Source organism: Aquarana catesbeiana, linkage group LG07 (genome assembly GCF_042186555.1).
Source record: "Aquarana catesbeiana isolate 2022-GZ linkage group LG07, ASM4218655v1, whole genome shotgun sequence".
In the NCBI taxonomy this organism is placed as follows: Eukaryota; Metazoa; Chordata; class Amphibia; order Anura; family Ranidae; genus Aquarana; species Aquarana catesbeiana.
Genome location: NC_133330.1, coordinates 52,051,869 through 52,078,004, shown reverse-complemented (window position 1 = coordinate 52,078,004; position 26,136 = coordinate 52,051,869). Strand labels below are relative to the sequence as shown.

Genomic DNA, 26,136 nt, shown 5'->3' with positions numbered 1-26,136 from the left:
CAAATTAGTGTACACTCTTCTATTGCAGGTTGTGTTTATTTTAAGATGACTAAACATCACAAAATAAAGTGGTAAATAGAAATATAAAAAGAAAATTGGTGTGGGACCGTAAATTAGTTTTCCATATTGGGGGAGCCAAGGAAGCTGTGATTTGTCATTGTCCTGTTGCAGATTTCATGGACCATCTTCTTTCCTCTTTTTTCCTCACTTAGAGAGGAAAAAATCTGTAAATAACACTCCACTACTGTATCTAAGGAGGGAGCCATAACTGTCACTGAGAGTGGACTACAAAAATGTTGGCCTTTGATCATCTTTTTTTACATGGAAGGGAAGATAAGTCGTTTACAGAAAAAAAATCTAGCATTTTTGATTTTAGTTCAGCTTACAGGAAGTGACAAGGATACTGCATTTCTGGCAATATTTACATGTATTTTCTGTAACTGCTGAAGATGTAAAAAAGAAAACAAATGCAGCCACCACATCTAATCTAAGGACTGATAAGTTGCTATGTATCACATTTTGTTGTAGAGTTTCACATACCTCCCAACAGTCCCGGATTATCCGGGACTGTCCCAAATTTTGACCCTGTCTTGTGTACCACAAAGGCTCTGCCCCGTACACTGGCCATGGCTTATTTATATGCAAATCCCCATGCATATGAATTAGCTTTACTGGCTCATTCTTTTGCAAATCCTCCTGCAGTTCATTCATATGTCAAACTGGGGGAAGCTCCAGCCAAGTGAACTTAAAGGAATTAAGGTACTGAAGGGAGGAGGTCTATAGTTGAGGTGGGAGCTCTGTATTGGAGGGTCTATACTAGAGAAAGATTCCATACTGGAGGGAGTAGATCTGTACTGGAGGAGGGAGGTCTGTACTGGAGGGGGGGAGGTCTGTACTGTAAGGCAGTTCTGTACTGAAGGGGGTATCTGTACTTTTGGCGGAGAAATGAGGTCTGTATTGGGTCTCTACTGATGAGGAAGGAGGAGGTCTCTACTAGAGTGGGTCTGTACTGGTAGGGAGGGAGAGGGGTCTGTACTAGTGGAGATGGAGTAGGTCTTTACTGGAAGGAGAGTCTGTATTGGTGGGAAGGGAGGAGGTCTGTACTGGTGGGGTGGATGGGGGTCTGTACTGGTGGGGAGGGAGGTAGCCTCTACTGGTAGGGAGGAAGGTGGTCTTTACTGAGGAGTCTGTATTGAGGAGGGGCTAGAAAGGGGAGTCTGTGCTGTGTGTGTGTGGGGGGGGGGATGTTTTGTACTGAGATGGGGCTGGGAGGATGGTTAGGGCTGTGGGGAGAATCTGTGCTGGGTGCCTCATGCGCTACATTTTGCTCTTTAAAAAATGATTCCTGTTTGTCAAGTTGAAAAGTTTGGAGGTATAAGTTTAGTTATCTGTAAGTGGTGGTTACTGCTACAACTCACAAAAAGAAAAATCATCTTAATTGCAGTTCTGATCTAAAAGTCTACGAGGATAATACAGTGTATTACCATACAAGGGATATAGAGTTTCATTGATCCCTTCTGTGATGTGGTCGTCAGTGCTGTGAAGATATTGTTCTCTTGCATACAAGGACACTGAAATCTCTCAGATCTGGGTCCTCTACCTCCCCTTCTTTATATTCATAGAGGGAACCCCCCTCCTCTTCCCTACAGCGGCTTTAGTCTCAGGCACACCTATCCTCTCCGCATGCGGAAGCTTAAAGCCCAGTTTGCACTTGATCGATTCCATTTGCACCCTGACTTTCCTTTGAAGTCGCAGGGAGCAGATGGAGCCTTCATTGAGGCAATTAGAGCACCACAGGAAGCAAAAACCACCAGCTGCTCTCAAGCCTTGTGTGTGCCCAGAATTAGTAAAGCACTTTCTAGGTAGCACCTCTGTCAGCAGACTGGAGGCACACACTGAGACACCAACACTCCCAGCATTCTGTGGATGTTGCTTACCCAAGTATTTCCCAGTAAGGTGTTAGGACATTGACTCATGTAAATCCAGATAATCTAGTTGTTTTAAACAGAATGGAACTTTCAAGTATTGACATTAAAAATGCTGAACATTGGAAATTTATCTTTACAATATATTAATTTTTTTTTTAGTGTATAAGAAAATAGATTAATCCTTTAAAATGTTATTGTTGATACTTTCATCTTAATGTTTGAATTATTACTGTATTTGGGACATTTTAAAGAGTACCAAGTGATCCAAGAGATCCTGTTGCTGTTTATATACAGTGTTTATTTTCTCATTTAGTTTATTGTATCCTTTTCCTTTTTTAGTTTATAGCTTATTTTTCAAAGGAAATAATGCTCCTGGTTGACAAGACATGGAACTCCCACACACCTTTTTTATTTTTGTTTGTATATAGTTTGCAAAAATAGGAGTTGGTTTTCTCTCGACTGCTGTATATTTAATGCGTCCTCTGTTTGGCTGCCCTCCATTCTGACATCCCTAGGGGCAAAATATTTCTGCTGAGAAAAAAAAATCTTGGTGCATGCGTGAATCTTTTTTTTTTTTTTTTTTTTTTTTTTACTTTCCCTATCATAGAGCACTTTTTAAATGTGGTGAATGTTTGAGAGAGTGATCATTTGCAGCTTTTCACTGCTGCTGGACACTTAGCCTCCGTTCTCACTAGTGTGATTTCAGATGTGATTTGAGTCACACAGAATCGCATGATAATGAAAATCCCATTGTTATCAATGGTGCCCATTCACATCAATACAACTCAGCATGCCATGCTTTTGGGAAAGGTTCCTGTACTACTTTGGTGGTGCAAACCACATCCAAGCTTGATCCTGCTTGTCATGTATTTGACATTTTTAGGCCAGATCTGTGCAACTGACAGCAACTGGATGCCCCTATTGGCTATGGGGGCATACTGGACTAATTTGCATGGCTCCATCCACTGTTCTTCAGTGAGGAATAAACCTCATTTGGGTCATAATACTGTATGTAATTGTCTTCCTACATAGTTACAGTTGTGCTCATAAGTTTACATACCCTGGCAGGACTTATGATTTTTTGGCCATTTTTCAGAGAATATGAATGATAACACAAAAACGTTTCTTTCATACATGGTTAGTGTTTGGCTGAAGCCATTTATTATCAATCAACTGTGTTTACTCTTTTTAAATCATAATGACAACAGAAACTACCCAAATGACCCTGATCAAAAGTTTACATTCCCTGGTGATTTTGGTCTGATGACATGCACACAAGTTGACACAAAGGGGTTAGAATGGCTATTAAAGGTAACCATCCTCACCTGTGACCTGTTTGCTTGTAATTAGTGTGTGTGTATAAAAGATCAATGAGTTTCTGAACTCCTGACTGACCCTTGCATCTTTCATCCAGTGCTGCACTGACATTTCTGGATTCTGAGTTATGGGGAAAGCAAAAGAATTGTCAAAGGATCTGCGGGAAAAGGTAGTTGAACTGTATAAAACAGGAAAGGGATATAGAAAGATATATAATGCCAATCAGCAGTGTTCAAACTCTAATCAAGAAATGGAAAGTGAGGGGTTCTGTTGAAACCAAACCACGATCAGGTAGACCAACTAAAATTTCAGCCACAGAATAATTGTTTGGGATGCAAAAGAAAAACCCACAAATAGCTTCAGGTGAAATACAGGACTCTCTGAAAACATGTGGTGTGGCTGTTTCAAGATGCACAATAAGGAGGCACTTGAAGAAAGATGGGCCGCATGGTCGAGTCGCCAGAAGAAAACCATTACTACACAAATGCCACAAAGTATCCTGCTTATAATATGCCAAACAGCACAGACAAGCCTCAAACCTTCTGGCACAAAGTCATTGGGAGTGATGAGACCAAAATTGAGCTTTCTGGTCACAACCATAAACTCTTCATTTGGAGAGGAGTCAACAAGGCCTATGATGAAAGGTACACCATTCCTACTGTGAAACAGGAAGGTGGATCGCTGATGTTTTGGGGATGTGTGAGCTACAAAGGCACAGGAAATTTGGTCAAAATTGATGGCAAGGTGAATGCAGTATGTTATCAAAACATACTGCAGGAACATTTGCATTCATCAGCCAGGAAGCTGTGCATCAGACGTACTATATTCTAACATGACAATGATCCACTTGACAATTGCGCGGCCATGCAAAGTACTCCAATACAACCCGCCAGCCGGAAGTGCTCGCCCCCTCTCGCTCCCAGGCAGCCCTGCCTCGCCAGTCCTCAAAATTCACTCGCAAAATGTGAGCAGACGAGTGTAATTTTTGAGGGCTGACTTATGTATTTATACATGTTGATCATATGCCCCTTAATCTCCTCTTCTCAAGAGAGTATGCATTCAGTTCCTCTAATCTTTCCTCATAGCATAGCTGAATCTTCTGCTTTAGGAATACAGTGATGTTCTTGGGTAGACACAGTCACTTTGGCCATTTAAAGCAAATTAATAGTATTTGTGACAAGCCCCTTGACTCACTTATGCCCACCACTTCAGTAATCATCTGTCGCTCCTTTCTCAGTCACAGCTAGCACCAAAATACCCATTTTTAGTTCCTTTCAGAGCATAAAGGGAGCAGCGATGTAACCGCTTCTGTCATGTGACATTGGTTGTGCAGTTGGCTACTAGACCCATGCACTGTCACATATCTAAAAGCACTGGAAATTGTGTGCTGGCTGAAGTAGAGGGTGGCTGGAGATGTGCATAGCAGTGGGTCATGGATGGAGTCTTTTCACAGGCACTGTGACAGTGTCTTGTCTATTATGTATTTATTTGTTACAGGTATTTATATAATGCTGATTATTTAGGCATATTTACATATTGTACATTTATATCAGTCCCCACTGTCAAGGAGCTACCTACCTCAAGTGCATACAGATACATACTGGGGGCAATTTAGACAGGAACCAATTAACCTAACAGCATGTCTTTGGATTACCCATAGGAAATCTATACAAGCACAGGGAGAACATGGAAAATCCATGGTATCCACTAAGCCACTGTGCTGCCCTATACAGTACCTTGAAAAAGTATTCAAGGAAAAAACAGGGACGGGGAAGCACTGACCTGAGTGTAGTATTAAAATGATGACTTTAATAGGATAAGATTAAAAACACTTACAAAGATGATAGAAGATGCATGCTCGTCAAAGTAAAGTGCAGTCCTGGAATTCCACATGGCTCTGTGGGTCCCACCGCTGTTCCGGATAGCTGGAAAGGATTGAGAAGCTTGCTGAATTGGATCACAGTGTTTCTCCAATAGCAAAGGAACCAAGCAGCTCCACACAGACCAGCATTAGGGATGAGCTGAACACCCCCTGGTTCGGTTCGCACCAGAACCTGCGAACGGACCGAAAATTTGCACGAACGTTAGAACCCCATTGACGTCTATGGGACTCGAACGTTTGAAGTCAAAAGTTCTCATTTTAAAGGCTAATTTGCATGGTATTGTCCTAAAAAGGGTTTGGGGACCCGGGTCCTGCCCTAGGGGACATGGATCAATGCAAAAAAAAGTTTTAAAAACTGCCATTTTTTCGTGAGCAGTGATTTTAATGCTCCTTTAAATATCGTACCTGGGGGGGTGTCTATAGCATGCCTGTAAAGTGGCACGTGTTTCCTGTGCTTAGAACAGTTCCTGCACAAAATGACATTTTTAAAGGAATAAAAGTAATTTAAAACTGCTTGCGGCTTTAATGTAATGTCGGGTCCTGGCAATATGGATAAAAATCAGTGAGAGAAACGACATGGGCACCCCCCCAGTCCATTACCAGGCCCTTTGGGTCTTGTATGGATATTAAGGCGAACCCCACACCCAAATTAAAAAAAGGAAAGGTGTGGGGCCCCCAGGCCCTATATACTCCACAGCAGTATACAGGCGGTGCAAACAAGACAGGCACTGTAGGTTTGTTGTTAAGTAGAATCTGTTTGTAATTTTGAACTGGTACATTTTTAACGTGTTTAGCTCCAGCCAAAAAAACCTATTTAAAGCTTTTTGGAAAACATAGGGAAGGGTTATCACCCCTGTGACATTTGTTTTGCTTTCTGTGCTCCTCTTCAGAAGATTTCACCTCACTTTTTGTCCCAATGACAAATGTTTTTTGAAAATTTGGGGTTTTTAGTGAAACAAGGATTGGTGATAAAGCATCATTGTAAAGGAGAAAAGTTTTTCCCATATTAACTTTTACAGGAGAGAATTTCCCTTCCTAGGGGTAGATTTCGTCTCACTTCCTGTTGTCTCCTTCCGTTTGCAAGTAAGAGTCGTTTGTAAGTTGGATGTTTGAAAGTAGGAGCCTGCCCTATATACTCAGCAGAAATTTGGGCCTTAGGTGTTGCTGTGGCCACAACACTGTAAACCCTCACAGGGCCCTGCTGTGAAATATTAGATCAAGAATTGTAATTACATGCCCCTGTTGAACAGGGGCAGAAAAATTGGGCCTTTGGTGGTGGTGGTAGTGGTGGTGGTAGTGGTGCTGGTGCCACAACACTGTAAGTCCTCACAGATACTCTTGGTGGGCGCAGAAACGGGCCCTGCTGTGAAATATTAGATCAAGAATTCTAATTACATGTCCCTGTTGAACAGGGGCTGAAAAATTGGGCCTTAGGCACTGGTGCTGGTGCCACAACACTGCAACCTCTCACAGATACTCTAGTTGGAGCACAGGAACTAGCCCTGCTGCAAAGAATTGCATCAACAATTGTAATTATACGCCCTTATTAAACAGGGGCTGAGAAATTGGACCTTAGGCACTGGTGCTGGTGCCAAAACACTGCAACCCCTCACAGATACTCTAGTTGGAGTGCAGGAACTAGCCCTGCTGCAAAGAATTGCATCAAAAATTGTAATTACACGCCCCTGTTAAACAGGGGCTGAAAAATTGGGCCTTAGGCACTGGTGGCGGCGCCCAGAACCAAAAATATTCTCACAAGCTATCAGCATGATCATTGAGGAGGAAGAGGATAATTACTCAGCATAAGAGGATAGTCACTCAGCATCAGCATAGGCAGTCTTTGAAGGGATCTGGCATTTCAAAAAAAATTATTCAGTTACATCAGCATCAGGTGCTTGGTAGCTGGTGGTGATCCAAGACTGATTCATTTTTATGAAGGTCAGTCGATCGACCGAGTCGGTGGACAGACGCACCCTGTGATCGGTTACAAAGCCTCCAGCAGCACTGAATGTGCGTTCCAAAAGAACGCTGGATGCAGGACAGGCCAGTAGCTCAATTGCATACTGTGCAAGCTCTGGCCAGTGATCCATCCTCAAGACCCAGTAACCCAGAGGATTTTTGGTGGGAAAGGTGTCCAAGTCAGATCTTGCCCCTAGGTATTCCTGCATCATGTAAAACAGACGCTGGCGATGGTTGCTGGAACCGATCATACGTTGGGGCTGCGGACTAAAAAACTGTCTGAACGCATCAGTCAGACGGCCACCTTCTCCACCATTCCTTCTTTAACTGACCGAAGCCTCAGCAACACGTTGTCCAGAAACAGGAGTTTGTAACCTCCCAGTCTCTGGGAACGCATTGCACAGACCTTTCTGCAAGGCCTCCCGAAGATGTTTCATCCTCTGCTCCCTCTGTGACGGCAAGATAAGGTCCGCAACCTTACCCTTGTAACGTGGATCAAGGAGGGTTGCCAGCCAGTATTGTTCCTTCTCCTTGATACCACGAATACGAGGATCCTTCCGCAGGCTTTGCAGGATCAGGGAGGCCATGCAGCGTAGGTTTGCTGAGGCATTCAGTCCGTAGTCCTCTGGGTCACTAAGGACGACATGATCTGCAGCCACCTCCTCCCAGCCACGTACAACTTCATGTGTTTCTTGGGACTGTAAATGATCCCTTAAAGACTGCTGCTGATGCTGAGTGCCAGGCTCCACCTCCATACTGACACAATCCTCCTCCTCCACCTCCTCTTCCTGTGTGATCGGTGGGCACACAGGAACACTGTCTGGATAAAGGGGGCCTTGAGAGCTAAAGAAGTCCTCTTCCTGCCTCTGTTCTGCCTCAAGTGCCCTGTCCATTATTCCACGCAGTGTGTGCTCCAACAGGTGGACAAGGGGGACAGTGTCACTGATGCATGCACTGTCACTGCTCAACATCCTCGTGGCCTCCTCAAATGGTGACAGGACAGTGCATGCATCCCTGATCATGGCCCACTGCTGTGGGGAAAAAACCAAGCTCCCCTGACCCTGTCCTGGTGCCATAGTCGCACAGGTACTCATTGATGGCCCTCTGCTGCATGTGCAGCCACTGCAGTATGGCCAACGTTGAGTTCCACCTGGTGGGCATGTCACAGATTAGGCGGTTCTTGGACAGGTTAAATTCCTTTTGGAGGTCTGCCAGCCGAGCACTGCCATTATATGACTGGCGGAAATGCACACAGACTTTCCTGGCCTGCCTCAGGACATCCTGTAAGTCCGGGTACCTGCCCAAGAACCGCTGCACCACCAAGTTAAGGATGTGAGCCAAACAGGGCACATGGGTCATTTGTCCCTGTCGGAGGGCGGAGAGGAGGTTGGTGCCATTGTCGCAAACCACCATTCCTGCCTTAAGTTGGTGTGGCATCAACCACCTCTGAACCTGCCCCTGCAGAGCTGACAGAACCCCTGCCCCAGTGTGTCTTCTGTCCCCCAAGCACACCAGCTCAAGCATCTCATGGCATCTTTTGGCCTGCGTACTTGCGTAGCCCCTTGAACGCCTACGGAGCACCGCTGGTCCCGAGGACAAAGCACAGAAAGAGGCCATGGAGGAAGAAGAAGAGGAGGGGGTGGAGGAGAGAGGTGTGTCAGAATCACTAGTAGTGGCATTTTGGAGGCGTGGTGGCGGAATAACCTCCAACACTACTGCACCTTGTCCTGCATCCTTCCCAGCTGCCAGAAGAATCACCCAATGCGCCGTGAAACTTAGGTAACGTCCCTGTCCATGCCTGCTGGACCATGAGTCAGCAGTAATATGCACCTTACCGCTGACTGCCCTGTCCAGCGAGGCCAAGACATTGCCTTCCACATGCCGGTAGAGAGCCGGAATCGCCTTCCGTGAGAAAAAGTGGTGTTTGGGAACCTGCCACTGAGGAACCGCACATTCCACAAACTCATAGAAGGGGGCAGAGTCTACCAACTGAAAAGGAAGCAGTTGAAGTGCTAGCAATTTTGCCAAGCTAGCATTCAACCACTGGGCATGTGGATGGCTGGGAGTGAACTTCTTTTTGCGGTGCAACAGCTGGGGCAGGGAAATTTGCCTGGTACAATCTGACGTCGGTGTACCGATAGCAGATTGCCCGCAATTACTTGGCTGTGACACACCTAATTCTACACCTTCATTACTCTCAGTGCAGGTCTCAGAGAGGACTGAAGGTATAGTGGGGTTGGAGATCCCAGCTGATGAGGAGTAAGGAGAGGTCCTCTTTGTAGTTTGGTGTGGGTCTTTTAGGTACGCTTGCCAACGAACTGCATGGCAGGTCAACTTATGTCTGGTCAAGCATGTGCTGCCCAAGCGGGAGATGTTTTGGCCATGCGAGATACGCTTGAGACATATGTTGCAAATAGCATCAGTGCCATCTGATGCACTTGTCTCAAAAAAGGCCCACACCAAAGAACTTTTGGAATAACGCGCAGAGACAGCAGCGCCCTGCACACGCGGAGCTCTGAGGTGTGATGCAGTCAGTGTGCTGCCCTTAGGCTGGCCCCTGGAGGGCATCCTGCCTCGTTGGTGATGTGCCTCCTCCTCCTCTCTCCTATCAGGCACCCACATTGAGTCAGGGACCTCATCATCCCCTCCCTCCTCATCACTGGAGCAAACCTGGCAGTATGCTGCAGCAGGGGGAACATGACTGCCAGATTGCTGTCCTTCTTGGGCACCCCCTCTGTCCATGCTCACGTTACTGGCTTCATCTAGTTCAGTATCATCATCAGAGCCTTCTAAACGCTGGGCATCCTCCTGGAGCATGTACCCAACACTGTGATCAAACAGTTCGAGGGACTCCTCAGGAGGACATGGTGGGGCTAGGGAACGAGTCACTGATGCCATTGAGCCAAGGGAAGAGGCCGCATTGGCAGATGCTTTGCCAGACAAAGTACCCTGAGCATGAGTGAGAGAGGATGAGAAGGATGAGGACGGCTTGGTCATCCACTCGACCAAGTCTTCCGCATGTTGCGGCTCAACACGGCCAGCTGCCGAAAAAAAAGTCCAAGCGTGTCCCACGGCCACGTGCTAATGAGGATGCACCGTGTCCACGACCAGCACTGTTGCCTCTAGACACAGAGCCTGCTTGCCCTCTTTTATTGGCTTGTGACTTTCTGCCTCTCCTTGTTGGCTTTCCAGACATACTAATGGCCTGCAGTGAGATGTAGCTGCACTAAGCTGGGATATATATATATACATATATATATATATATATATATATATATATATATATATATATATACTAATACTGCAGCTAGCAGAATCAACTGCCTGCTTTTAGTATTATTAGTATGAGAACACCACCAATCTTCTACAGGTAGCTTTAGCTGAACACTGTGCAGAGGTCGCACTACACTAACTTGTAGCTTTAGCTGAACACTGTGCAGAGGTCGCACTACACTAACTTGTAGCTTTAGCTGAACACTGTGCAGAGGTCGCACTACACTAACCTGTAAATAATGTAGCTGCCTGCGGTAGTGATAGGATCAGGAAAACAACACCAACCTTCTACAGGTAGCTTTAGCTGAACACTGTGCAGAGGTCGCACTACACTAACTTGTAGCTTTAGCTGAACACTGTGCAGAGTCACACTACACTAACGTGTAAATAATGTAGCTGCCTGCGGTAGTCATAGGATCAGGAAAACACCACCAACCTTCTACAGGTAGCTTTAGCTGAACACTGTGCAGCGGTCGCACTACAGTAACTTGTAGCTTTAGCTGAACACTGTGCAGAGGTCGCACTACACTAACTTGTAGCTTTAGCTGAACACTGTGCAGAGGTCGTACTACACTAACTTGTAGCTTTAGCTGAACACTGTGCAGAGGTCGCACTACACTAAGTTGTAGCTTTAGCTGAACACTGTGCAGAGGTCGCACTACACTAACTTGTAGCTTTAGCTGAACACTGTGCAGAGGTCGCACTACACTAACTTGTAGCTTTAGCTGAACACTGTGTAGAGGTCTCACTACACTAACTTGTAGCTTTAGCTGAACACTGTGCAGAGGTCTCACTACACTAACTTGTAGCTTTAGCTGAACACTGTCCAGAGGTCGCACTACACTAAAAAATAATGTAGCTGCCTGCGGTAGTGATAGGATCAGAAAAACACCACCAATCTTCTACAGGTAGCTTTAGCTGAACACTGTGCAAAGGTCGCACTACACTAACTGTAAATACTGTAGCTAATAGGACTAATAGGATCAGAAGAACACCAGCAATTTTCTTCAAATACTGTAACAACACCTGCCTGCTTGTCAGTAGGAAGATAATAACAGGAACGGATCTAGCTAAACTGAATACAGTGTATATATATATATAACACCTGGGAATCAAAAACACTGAAATTTGTCCAAACAAGGGTGCAATATTACTAGTCATATTGGTTCAGTAAACATCCCGGGTATGAAAAATTTTGAAACATGGGACTGCACAAAGTCCGACATCACAATCAGTACAAACGAACCTGGTTTCCTTTCGGATTGTCTTTCCACTGTCATCTCTCTTTGAGCAACAAAGCACACACATCCTTGCAGGTGCTGACTTTTTTCTCAGTTGGTGGGATGTGGTCCATGAAGTGATGACCAGTCAGGAATTCTGGGTTGACAACGCCAGCAGCATGACATCCAGCTCTATTCACAGCCATTGGTGTTTGGTGGTTCACGAAGATCAGTTCGTAATTTTCCAAATAAAGTCAGAATGGATCATAGGCTTGTCGCTTTTTTTTTTTTTAGTAGAATGTAGGCATTCCACAAGCATTGCTCAAGAAGATGCCTGAAGATCTTGTAGTACTTTTTTTGCTGTTTCCGCATTGCTGGATAGAATGTCATTGCTTTGTCAACACCTCACACTGTACTCATAAGGCACAGATCTTTTTGTCACACCATCGCAGTGCCATCATTTTGCCTTTCTGCCAGGCAACCATTTTTCAAGTCTTCAGCTTCTAAGTGCCAAACATTGGCGGCATGTCACGCTGGGTAGCCCTAACGGTTCCATAGGCATCCATTTTATTCTGCAGAAGAAACTCAAAGAGTTCAGGAGATATGTACAAGTTGTCAGTAGTTACACAATAGCCCTGATTTAGCAATGGCTCGGTCGGTGAAAGAACGGAAGATGTTGCCATTCCATAGTTGCTGTATTTTGGGTTGAATTTTGTTCCTTTTCCAGTGTATAGGACAGAATTCCAAATGTAGCCAGTTGATGATTTGCATAGCATGAAGGATTTTACGCCAAATTGTGCTCTCTTTGATGCCATTCTTTGTATCCAGCCGAGCCTTTCATCTATGCAAATATCTCTATCTGGCACATAGCTCTGTTGGAAATTCTTCAGAATCATTTGATATACTTCCCAAATTTTCTTGAGTTTTGGTGCTGGATGAGTAGTTTTATCCAATTCTTCATTGTTTTCGAAGTGCAAATATTTCATTATCAGGGAAAATTTGTACTCTGACATGACCGTGCCAAAGAATGGAGTAGCAAGTAATTTGTTAATTGTCCAATACCACTTCTGCAGGGGTTTTCCCACCACTCCCTGAAGTATTATTAAGCCCAGAAATTTCCAAATGTCATCTTTGGTCACTGATTCCCACTTTCTACTTCTTGAAAACTTCCTATGCGTAGTAGCTTGTTGCTCTTGGTACCGGTTTGTCTCCGTAACTATTTTTTCAATAACCTCATCGGTTAGAAATAGTTGTAGGTGTGCTAAGGGATGTCATCTTCAATGTCCACTTTCATACCAGGTGCTCCAGTAAATGAGAATCTTGGGGGCGCTGCGTGATCTGTACCATAGTCAATAGAGCACCAAGTCCGCACATCACTGAGCTCAGTTGCAGAATCGACGAATGACGAATTTCCCCACGAATCACTATCACTCAATTCTGCAAGTGATTCTGTATCGCTATCACTGTTTTCAAGCAGGCCATAAACCACTTTTGATGTAGAGGCACGCTTTTTGAATGCCATGGATGTTCTACAGTTTACAGGCAGAGAGAACAGTAAAACTGCAGTCGGGGCACTGGACAGAGCACTGGGGACAAACTAAGATAAAATGATTTGATACAGCAATGTATTTCAATAAGATTACAATGTATTGAGTGTGTGTTATACATTTTTAAATTGCCGCCGGTTCCGCCCCCATGCGTCACGACGCTTGCAGGGAATAGAAGCCAGGACACACAGAGCATTGGGCGGAAGATCTGGCCGCCGGACACAGCTGGAGTACATCGCAGGAACGTGGGTACAAGTAACCTCTTCCAGGATCCTGCAATGCAATCCCGAGTGTGACTCAGAGTTACTGCTAATGGTACTGAAATTTCACCCCGATTCACACTCGGGAATACTGCCAGGAGGGTTAAGCATGTTTAAATGTGTGTACACGCATTTAGAGTTTTTGGAGTTTTTTTTTCTGCCTCTAAGCACCCCTGCCTCTGAACACGTTTAAACTCCTACTGTATATGTGCATGCACACATAGGCTAATATGAAGGGGTGTTTGAAGGCCGAAAAGAAAATGTCAAATGCCTATAAAATGGGTGTTTTTGTGCTGAAGTGTGCATGAGGCCTAAGAATGTATTTGGAATGAATACAGAACATGTGCTGCTGTACTTGTTCCACCTGACCACTCACATGCAGAAAATAGGCCTGATCACGAGGCAGATCCGCTTCCACGGATTCCGCCTCGGTCCGCCGGTTCAGCGGAAGATCTCTCCGGATGACAGGTCCCTCTCTGCTCACTGAGCAAGGGGGGTTTGTCGAGCGCCACTGGTTTCTATGGAGAGATCGGACAAAAACGGACAGCATGTCCATTTTCATCAGATCTCACCTAATCCGATCCGCCAGCAACGGATCTGAACGTAGAGGCATCCGTCTGCTTTTAGCGGATCGGACCGGGTCGGATGTCAGCGGACATGTCACCGCTGACATCCGTCACTCCATAGACTAGCATGGAGCACCCGTTCAGGTCTGCCGTCAAAACTGACAGGCGGACCTGAACAGTCCGATCGTGTGAAAGGGGCCTAAATGTAATAAAAAGTAGAACTTGTTACAATGTGTTTTCTGGCAGTGTTTTTATGTTGTTATCTTTTCATTTTTGAACAGGACTAGAATTGCATTTGAGGTAAAGTTACAGAAAACCAGCCGATCGACAGACTTCCGGGTGCCGCAGTCCATTTGTACCATGTTTAATGTTATGGTTGATGCAAAAGCGCAATCAACAAAACTTTGCAGCATGGAGATGGGACAAGAGGTAAAACTTGACTTTATACTTAATGATTATGTACTAATCCATTAGCTTTATTTCCTAAAGTTACCTTAACCAAAAATGTGTGTTTTTCACAGAAATGCTAATTCTGACATAATGAATGTACTGGGATTAGAATGTATACCTATGACGACATATGCACTCTCATTGTAAACCCAAGAGTTTGATAAGTTTACTGTTTATTTACATTATTGATCTTTAACCACTTAAGGACCGGAAGGATTTACCCCCCAGGCCTTTTTTTGCGATACGACACTGCGTCGGTTTAACTGACAATTGCACGGTTCTGCGACGTTGTACCCAAACAAAATTTATGTCCTTTTTTTCCCACAAATAGAGCTTTCTTTTGGTGGTATTTGATCACCTCTGTGGTTTTAATTTTTTGCGCTATGAACAAAAAAAAGCGAAATTTTGAAAAAAAAGCAATATTTTTTTACTTTATCCCTATAATAAATATCCCCCCCAAAAAAGTCTTCCTCAGTTTAGACCAATATGTATTCTTCTACATATTATTGGTAAAAAAAATCGCAATAAGCGTATATTGTTTGGTTTCCGCAAAAGTTATAGCGTCTACAAAATAGGGGATAGATTTATTTATTTATATTTATTTTTTACTAGTAATGGCGATGATCAGCGATTTTTACTGGGACTGTGACAATGTGGCAGACAGATTGGACACTTTTGTGGGACCAGGGACATTTATACAGCGATCAGTGCTATAAAAATGCACTGATTACTGTATAAATGACACTGGTAGGGAAAGGGTTAACAAGGGGTGATTAAGGGGCTAAATGTGTTCACTGGGAGGTGTTTCTAACTGTGGGGGGAGTATACTGACTGGAGGAATAGAGAGTTCGCTGTTCCTGATCACTAGGAACAGACAATCTCTCTCTACTCCCCTGTCAGAACGCGGATCTGTTTGTTTACATTCACAGATCCCTGTTCTGGCTCTCTGTGGAGTGATCACGGGATGACAGACAACATTTTTTTCTCAGGTTGGAAAGATTAGGGAAGGGTTAGAACCTCTGTTGAGGTTCTGTTGCTGTCAGTGCACTTTCTGGGTAGATCAACCTTTACTTGAGGGGAGGGAATACCTATCTAAGAAGGACACAGACAGCAACAAAACCAAAGTGGTAAAGAGGGGAGCCTCTGTTAGGTTTTTATTTCTGAAAGTGTGAGACTCTGGATCCAGAGTTGGTTTTCTGCGGATAAATGCATACTGAAGAGTACAAGGCTAGACAGAACTCAGACAAGAAAAAGTCTTTAAAGGGGGATACAAAAAAAGTTGAAGGTAAAAATCGAGAAAACCATACTATAAGAATGAATTTCCTTAAAGAAATCCAAAGGTACCCAGCCATATACTATCTATATACATATATATGTATATATATTTTTAAATACAGTGCTCATCATACTGTAAATAAGTACACCCCAACAGATTTGTCAGAAAACCTTTACATTCCTTTCAGAATCAATCAATTTTCTATGGGACACTATACTAAAAAGCACTCCCACAAATGCAGGCCATTGCTTGCAACCAAGATTTGTTAATTGGCACACACAAAAAGGTATTTTCTTAACAAATTTATTCAAGACCATGTTGCAAAAATAGATATACCTCAATGAAAGTCTTAGGAGCAAAGCTAAATTTTAGACAAAATCCTAATTAACAAGAATTCAACTACCGGTGAATCTAATTATTCATTAAACAGGTGTCCAGCAGACATTCGATTGAAAAAAAAGGGTGTTACATAACAAAGAAATCCCCTTCCAATTTCATGCTGTCCGTAATGGTATCACATGGAAGAGAAATGTCACAAGGCCAGAGAAAGAAAATTATTTATTTACACAAGAAAGGTTGTCGGCTAAAAGAAGACCAGCAAAGCTTTACTTATCAGTCAGAAAACTGTAGCAAAAGTGATACAAAAATGTAACAAAGCTGGAACTGCGACCATCTCACAGAGATGTCTAGGCGGTCTACGGAAGTTAACACCTCAACAGGAGCGTGTTCTGAAGAGAAGAGTTGAAGAAAATAGAAGTAGAAAGCCAAACTGGGGTGATTGTTTCCCATGACACAATATGGCGTACACTACAGAGAAATGGCATGCATAGGTGTAGTCCATGAAAGAAGCCTCTCCTAAAGCCCATGCACAAAACAGCCTGCCTAGAATTTGCCAAGGCCCATGCTGAAAAAGTTGAGGACTACTGGGACTCTGTACTCTGAAGTGATGAGACCAAGATAAATGTTTTTGAAACTGATGGTTTCAAAACTAAATAGTGTTGCAAAGGTGAGGAGTACAAAGAAAAATGCATAGTGCCTACAGTGAAACATGGCGGTGGCAGTGTCCTTCTGTGGGGCTGCATCAGTGCTGCTGGTGTCAGGGAACTGCATTTCATTGATGGTATCATTAATTCACAGATGTACTGCTCTATATTGAAAGGAAAGATGATATCATCACTCCGTGCACTTGGTTGTTGTGTACTTTTCCAACATGGCAATGATCCAAAACACACATCTAAGGCCACTGTTGCATTTCTGAAGAACAGGGTGAAAGTGATTCTGTGGCCAAGTACTGTATGTCTCCTGATCTGAACCCAATCGAACACCTATGGGGGAATTCTGAGCTCACTCTCCATCCATCATCCAGGCTCTAAAAGAGGTGAATGGAAAAAGATAGATGTTGCAATATGTCGCCAACTTCTTATTCCATTCCTAGAAGACTTGGTGCTGTCCTTACAAATCATGGAGGTCATACAAAATACTAGATGTAGTAGTTTTTGTTGTGGGGTGTATTCATTTTTTCATCAACTAATTTGAGTAAAACTGAAGATTTTGTCATCTTATGTACACATGGGCGGACTTTTCGACCGAACTTGTCCGCTAGAACGAATCCGTCGGACAATCCGACCGTGTGGTGTAGGCTTCATCGGACTTCCGACTGACCTTTTTGGTCGAAAATCAGACTGACTTTAGATTTGAAACATGTTTCAGATCTTCCCGCCGGAACTCCGCCGGAGTCAGTTCCTATCGGGGAATCTGTTATTCTGTATGCTGGTCCGACGGACCAAATACGACGCAAGGGCAGCTACAGCACCTGCCCATGAGAATGTTTCCAGCACGATCCTATCGCACTGGTTCTCGGCGACAGGGTACTGTACATCTCATGCTCGCTGCAATAGGAAAAACACATTTTCCTATTACAGCGGGCGCGAGAGGGAAGCGACAATGTCCCTTAGGTCTGGTATGGATTTTAAGGGGAACCCCCTACACCGAAAAAACGGCAAGGGGGTCCCCCCAAAATCCATACCAGACCCTTATCCGAGCACACAGCCCGGCCGGTCAGGAAAGGGGGTGGGGACGAGCGAGCGAGGGTGATATCACCCGGTGACCACACCCCATGCCTATATAAGTCGTTGTTCACACGGCATTACAGCGGGAGAGAGCATCATGTCAACATCGGAAGAAGAGGGAACAAGACGATGGAGAAGACCGGGCCAATGCTAGCAAAAGAGTGGCAAAAGAGCAGAAGATAGCGGAGGAGCCCGGCAGAATAACCAGAGAGCGGGAGAAGAACCAGAGACCGGGAGAAGAGGCCGGAGAGTGGGAGAAGAGGCCGGAGACTGGGAGAAGAAGCAGGAGAGAGCGGAGGAGTCGGAAGAGACCCCTGGAGTTGCCTAATAAATTACTTTAAAAACCTGTCTAGTGTGTTTTTTTATTGACACTTTTTTCCCCCAGGTGAATGGGTAGAGGTACGATGTACCCCATACTCATTCACATAGGGTGGGGGGCCGGAATCTGGGGGGCTCCCAGATTCCGATAAGCCCCCCCGCCCGCAGACCCCGTCAACCAACGGCTAGGGTTGTCGGGAAGGGGCCCTTGTCCTCATCAACATGGGGACAAAGTGCTTTGGGGTGGGGGGCCGCAGGGCACCCCCCTTCCCCAAAGCACCCACCCCCCATGTTGAGGGCATGCGGCCTGGTACGGTTCAGGAGGGGGGGCACAAGCTCGTCCCCACCCCCTTTCCTGACCGGCCGGGCTGCATGCTCAGATAGGGGTCTGGTATGGATTTTGGGGGACCCCCACGCCGTTTTTTCAGAGTAGGGGGTTCCCCTTAAAATCCATACCAGACCTAAGGGCCTGGTATGCTCTTGGAGGGGAACCCATGCTGTTTTTTTTATTTAAAATTTGGCGTGGAGTTCCCCCTCACAATTCATACCAAACACAGTGCCTGGTATTGGCGGGGCTCCAAGTCAGATCCCCGCACCCTGTGAACCCGGCCTTAATGTCAGCAATGCTTGTCGCTCAGTGGGAAAGGAAAAAACATTTTTCTTTCCCGATGAGTGAGCAGCTCGGCGCTGGCTCCCGCAACGGAACTCACAAGGTGTCAATCTCGCCAATAAAAGCGGCGAGATTGACTTCCTTTTCTAGTCTCGTCGTACGTCATCACGTTCAAAATTAACGCACTTTCGACGGACTTTAGGACGAACTTTAGTCCGTTCGTGCGTGGACAAGTCTGTTCGTTCAGAAGTCCGTCGGAAAGACCGTCGGACGTTTGATGCTGAAATCTCCACCCGTGTGTACACGGCATACGTTATATTATTAACCTTATTTTCATGTAATGAGCTAAACAAATGTTCTATAAAACTCAGTTTTATCAAAATTTTGGAAATTGTTCTTGTGTTCATTGGGATATTGATCAAAATCTTTTCAAAAGGGGTGTACTCATCTATACTGAGTACTGTGTATATACAGTATATATATATATATATATATATATATATATATAAATAAAAATTTTAGAGGAGTTACATCTCAAGAACTCCACCAAACATATTAATTCAGACTATAAAGTAGCAAGTAATGGTGGACCAGTTTAAATGGAAAAGTGGATTTCGCATTTCGCAAGGGGCTGCTTTTCTTGTAGACCACCCATGTGAAAAAGTACAGTTAAATAAAAGAGAACAATAAATTTTGAAGAAAAAAAAATATAAAAAAACTTGCTTTACACCCTGGCTTATAGTGCGGTTGCATCACTGGATCTTCTTACCAGGATCCTGGGCAAACTGAGGATCCTAAATATCGCAAAATAGGTGCTCTCGCATGGTGCCAGATAGCTTTCTTGTGGAATTTGGTTTCCTTATCATTCCCAGGATCCCAGTAAAAGGTCCAGTGATATCATCCTAACTTGTGTATAAGGTGAGTGACTGTATCTTATTTCTTTTAATTTCTTTTTCTTTTAAACACTATGCTTTTTTTTTTTTTTTTTTTACATGAGGCAGTAGAAGTCCATCAGATGAGCAGACCTTGCATTTTGATAAATGTAACAGTGATTTTGAGTTAGTTATTGCTATAAAAATTAATAAATTTTTTACTGGAGTACTAACAAATAGAAAAATCTTGGCCTGTCAAACAAAGTTGTTGGCCTTTAATAGCATGATTAGACAATATTTCTTTTGTCTGTTTGAGGCAAGGAAACGTGGTGGGTTCCTAGTTTTCTAGTCTCATTGATCTTTAATTATCACCCCATATATCACACTTTCGTCCATTTCATTTGTTTCTGTCTTTCACAAGTTGCGTCTCAACGTCTCTCCTTTACATCCCCATGACTCCACAGACAATGAGTTTCCTAGATTACTGAAGCCCGATTGTCTGGCTTCTATGTGGCTCACAGACATGTCATACCTTGTGACTTTTGGAGACGGTATTATTGCTATACACTGACGCTGCTGTACAGAAAATTGTTAGTGTTTACGGCTGTGTGATCCATTTGTATAGTAATATGACACTTTCTAAAGGGCTGTAATTATGTACAATACACACAATATCACATTCCTGGCTTTCTAATTCCTTCCTCCAGTCTGGCTAACGTTTTTATTGTAGTAGGTGCCAGTGGGATTTATGGTGAGAAATGAGTTAAAATGAATTCTGTCATTAGGGGTAGTATATTTTTTCCAGAACAATTGTTGTACTTGTCCTGACTGACATTGGATCTCCCTTGTCTCACTTTGGATAAATTAAAAAAAAAATGTTGTGTTATGTGTACACCAATTGATCATTTTTCTCTTTTAAGGATTTAGGAAAGAAATAGTTGTAAGGACACTGTGAAGATAATTTTTTTTAAATACTGCTAGATACTATAGTTTTAATTTCTTTAAAATCGTACCAGCAGCCTGTAGATTACTATTGGTCTCTTTCGGGCCCGTTCACCCCTTTCAGTTCAGGAGGATTGCAATAGTGTACACACTAATCCACATGCTACTGTATGTGATGCAGTGCCAAATATGCTACATCAGCCATTCTTGGTATGTTGTGATGCATTGAACAGCCTATTCAAATTAATGCACTGCCCTATAAGAAAAAAGGGATGCTTATTTGCAATGCTCCAAAGCGGACACAGCTGACATGAAAGTGCACTGAATGGGCTGCCTAATGCAAAAACACAGTGCACAAGAATGTACAAGGGACCTTACAAATCAAGAGAATTTAGTTAAAGTGGGTGATTTTTATATCATGATGTTATAATTGCACATAGTAAGTACTAAGAACCATTGTAATACATGCACTTATAAGTATTCCCTACAGTTAAATGTAATAAAATAACACCAGTGAACAATTTTAAGGTATATTTGCAAAAAAAATAAGTAACCGTAATGCTCTGCACATTAGCACTGAGGCTGGGAGTGGGGGAGGGAAAGCACTAGAAGCCAATCAGGCTGTGCAAAATGCACAATGCACTCGCAAGTAATATGCTGACTGGTAGAGAGTAAAAAGAGGGTTGACTGCTGCCACACCTTCATTGTCCAATTACAGTCTAGAGGCATGGAAGTGACTAAGCTGTACTTCCCTAACTACAGCAGAGAAAAGTTGGGTCATCATCTTGGCTGTGTTTGATACAGCTGGGTAAATCTCAGAACTAGTTGGACAGAATTGCAATCTTTTTGGAAGACAGCTCCCATATCTGTATTTTAGTTAGAATTCAGCTGGTCCATATCTGTGTCTGGCTCAGTCCATCACCAGCTAATGCATGTACTTCCACTGAGGCTGCCATAGCTTCCTCTATTGAATTCCTATATAATATTGTCTATAGAAATGAGGTCCCCCACTTTCATGGCCCCACTCTGCCTAACTCTTTCCTCTCCATATGTCTTTGTATACAAAAATGTATTTTGCCTGACCAATGGTTGGCTTCACCGAACAACCCTGTATGGTCCACCCCCTCCCTCTTAAATTGCTTACTGTTCCAGATATGCAGTGATAGTCTTCTTGTGGTATTACACTTCTATGTCATCTGTATGTCATGCAAGAGTTTAAGAGCTGGTTCACACCAGGAATTCCTGTGTGATTCAAACGCAGTGCATTTTCAGCCCATTCATTTAAATAAAACTAAGGCTTGAGGAATTTGATCTTCTCGCTAGTTTTTATTTTACTATTACCAACTTGGTCATGCTGTTAGGTTACACTTTGGATCCCTTACTAACCCAATAACTCTCTCTCCCCTTAAAAAGCTCTTGAAGAGGCGAGATGATACCAAGTTTATTTCCCAGTACTATTCTGCGCTCATTGACAACTCCAACAGAAATGGTCTCTGCCAGACTTACAATTTACCGATTTAGAGTGGCTGGAATTTAAGCAGACATATAAAAGCTCAATAATTTCTTCCAGAGACAGTGTAATGCAACTGAAGCTGTTTCAGCGCAGTCACTTCACACCTGTTGGGTTATATAAAATGGGCCTGTGCCCAGCAGCTACTTGTTTTTGTGGCTGTGGTACAGCTGACTTTCTACACTGCTTGTGGTCCAGTCCCCTTGTCCATTCCTTCTGGTTGGAAGACAATACTTTCTCTCGTCAGCTTTTGGTCTTCCTATCATCTTTGCAGACCTACCTGCCTCCAACTATGCTAAATGCTTATTGCGCATCCTCTACTTCTACGCTTCAAAAATGATTCCGTTATCATGGAAACTACCCTCTCCTCCGACAACTGACACCTGGTTGATATTGATTAATGTTAGTCTTCCACTATATAAGCTTATTCCCTGAATTATCACTAGTGATGTGATCTGCTGGACCCATCATGGAGCTTTTAATGCTGTATACTGCTGAGATGAAAGAGGCCACTATTGTTTTTCTTGTGTACTATTTTATTGTTAATTCAACATATGTTTAAAAATAAAAGTATGACTGTCATACATGAGCTCCCTTATTTGAGCAGAGCTACTTCTGACATTTACATATATCTATGTAGAAATTGAATCAGGACCTACTTTAGCTATCTTTAACCACTTGCAGACCAGCTGCCATTATTATACTGCGGCAGGTCGGCACGATCCCGCGAACCGTCGTAGCTGTACGTCGGCCCCTTAAATGCCTATAGCAGGCGCTGCATGGCGGGGGAGCCAATGCGCGTGGCCAGTGGTCGCGATGACCGCCGGCCAAGCATGATCGCGGGCACGAGAGCCAGAACAGGGATGTGTGTGTGTGTGTGTACACGCATCCCTGTTCTGTGAGGAGAGGAGAGACAGATCATCTGCTCCTACTTGCTAGGTTCCGTCCCCCCACAGTTAGAAACACAAACGAGGGAACACATTTACCCCTTGATCGCCCCTTAGTGTTAACCCCTTCCCTGCCAGTGACATTTATACAGTAATCAGTGCATTTTTATAGCACTGATCGCTGTCTAAATGTCAGTGGTCCCAAAAATGTGTCAAAAGTGTCCGATCTGTCCGCCGCAATATCGCAGTACCGCTAAAAACCGCTGAACACCACCATTACTAGTAAAAAATAATAATAAAAATGCCATAAATCTATCCCATAGTTTGTAGACGCTATAACTTTTGTGCAAACCAATCAATATATGCTTATTGCAATTTTTTTTTTACCAAATGTATGTAGAAGAAAATATATTGGCCAAAACTGATTTGATTTTTAAAAACATTTTTGGGGATATTTATTACAGCAAAAAGTAAAAAATATTGGGGTTTTTTCAAAATTGTTGCTCATTTTTTGTTTATAGCACAAAAAATAAAAACCGCAGAGGTGATCAAATACCACCAAAAGAAAGCTCTATTTGTGGGAAAAAAAAAGACATCAATTTTGTTTGAGTACAGCATCGCAGGACCGCACAATTGTCAGTTAATGCAATGCAGTGCCATATCGCAAAAAAAAAAATGAAATGGCCTGGTCATTAAGCAGGCAAATCTTGGCAAATGAATCAGAGCAGGGAGAAATCATTACAATATGGTTACTTCATGGGCTTGCATTCATGCACATAGTGATTGGTTTCCGTTATCCTAGTTAGCAGATCGTACACTGATGTTCAATGTGTACAGTGCAGTCCTAGTTTGGTACACTATAAAATGCACGTAAAAATTTTTCCAATAAATAAAATATTTAAAATGTGACTGACTCACGCTAAGCAATGCACATGCATCAAGCTACACTGCATGCCAAAAACCCTTTGCGCTATTCTGTTGTAGGGAAAAGTCAGCACATGTACAGGTATTAATCACTGGAACCTCTATTCTAACCACAATTGTATGGAATCTTGTAAACCGGTTTGTGCTTGCAATTTGTGCATTTGCACAAGAATACCTGCATGTACAGTTCTTAGCACATGGTTCAATTAAATACTGTACAGTCTTTTATAGTAAAAGCTGTGTGCAGTTGATGCAGTTTTATTCCTATATAGCAGGGATCTTAAAACTTTCTAAATAAAGGGCTAGTTTACTGTCCCTCAAACTTCAGGGGGACTGGACGTGGGCCAGTGGGATTAGAAAATGTCCTGGTGTCAAAGGGAGTAAACAGTACCCCATCTTTGGTATTAGGGGAAAGAATAGTGCCCCATCATTGGTATCAGTGGGAGGAAAAGTGCCCCATCGTTGATGTCAGTGGTAGGAACAGTGCCCCATTCTTGGTGTCATTGGGAGGAATAGTGTTCTATCATTGGCATCAGTGGGAGGAGCATTGGCCCATCTTTGGTGTCAGTGGGAGGAATAGGGCTCCATGGTTGATATCAGTGAGAGGACTAGTGCCCCATCATTGGTGTCAGTAGGAGGAATAGAACGGCAGGAACTATGCCCCACTGTTGCTGACAGTGAGGGTAGCAATTCCTCAAGGGCCGAATAAAAGTAAGAAAAGGGCCGCATCTGGCAGGCCACAGCTACAGTATATAGTATGCACTTTTAAAAATTCTAACAGCATAGACAGACCTAAAAACAATAAAACATATTAATTTAGGCACGCCATGACTTAGCTGGCATAAATTTAGATACTGGAGTGCACATTCCATAACAAACCGCTCTTGTTAGTAAATTATACTATATACAATATATAATGTCTCTTTTACAAAGTATTTATACCCCTTGAAATTTTCCACATTTTGTCATGTTACAACCAAAAACGTAAATGTATTTTTTGGGGGATTTTATGGGATAGATCAAAACAAAGTGGCACATTTGTGAAGTGGAAGGAAAAAGATAAATGATTTTCAAAACTTTTTACAAATAAATATGTGAAAAGTGTGGCGTGCATTTGTATTCAGCCCCCCTGAGTCAATACTTTGTAGAACCACCTGCAGTTACAGCTACAAGTCGTTTTGGGGATGTCTCTACCAGTTTTGCACATTCAGAGAGTTACATTTTTGCCCATTCTTCTTTGCAAAATAGCTCAAGCTCTGTCAGATTGGATGGAAAGCATCTGTGAACAGCAAATTTCAACTCTTGCCACAGATTCTCAATTGTATTTAGGTCTGGACTTTGACTGGGCCATACTAACACATGAATATACTTTGATCTAAACCATTCCATTGTAAAGCTGGCTGTACATTTGTCCTGCTGGAAGGTGAACCTCCGCACCAGTCTCAAGTCTTTTGCAGACTCTAACAGGTTTCCTTCTAAGATTGCCCTGTATTTGGCTCCATCCATCTTTCCATCATCTCCTCCCAGCTTCCCTGTCCCTGCTGAAGAAAAGCATCCCCACAACATGATGCTGCAACCACCATGTTTCACAATGGGGACGGTGTGTTCAGGGTGATGTGCAGTGTTAGTTTTCCGCCAAACATAGCGTTTTGCTTTTAGGCCAAAAAGTAAAATTTTGGTCTCAGCTGACCAGAGCACCTTCTTCCTTATGTTTGCTGTGTCCCCCACATGGCTTCTCGCAAACTGCAAATGGGACTTCTTATGGCTTTCTTTCAACAATGACTTTCTTCTTGCCACTCTTCCATAAAGGCCAGATTTGTGGAGTGCAGGACTAATAGTTGTCCTGTGAACAGATTCTCCCACCTGAGCTGTGGATCTCTGCAGCTGCTCCAGAGTTACCATGGGCTTCTTGGCTGCTTCTCTGATTAATGCTCTCCTTGCCCAGCCTGTCAGTTTAGGTGGATGGCCATGTCTTGGTAGGTTTGCAGTTGTGCCACACTCTTTCCATTTTCGGATGATGGTTTGAACAGAGCTCCGCGAGATGTTCAAAACTTGGGATATTTTTATTATAACCTAACCCTGCTTTAAACTTCTACACCACTTTATCCTTGACCTGGCGTGTTCTTTGGCCTTCATGATGCTGTTTGTTCACTAAGGTTCTCTAACAAACCTCTGAGGGCTTCACAGCACAGCTGTATTTATACTGAGATTCAATTACACACAGGTGGACTCTATTTACTAATTAGGTGACTTCTAAAGGCAATTGGTTCCACTAGATTTTAGTTAGGGGTATCAGAGTAAAGACAGCTGAATACAAATGCACCCC

The 26,136-nt window shown here is 43.4% G+C and overlaps 1 protein-coding gene across 13 annotated transcripts in view; it reads left to right on the top strand.

The window, feature by feature from the left end:
* Positions 1-26,136, top strand: part of CADPS (calcium dependent secretion activator) — a 666,812-nt gene that overhangs the window by 546,553 nt on the left and 94,123 nt on the right. For all 13 annotated transcript variants that reach the window (XM_073592156.1, XM_073592166.1, XM_073592157.1 and 10 more), the window contains one exon: positions 14,234-14,381. In XM_073592156.1, coding sequence (XP_073448257.1) covers positions 14,234-14,381 — 148 coding nt within the window. The remainder of the gene's footprint in view (positions 1-14,233; positions 14,382-26,136) is intronic.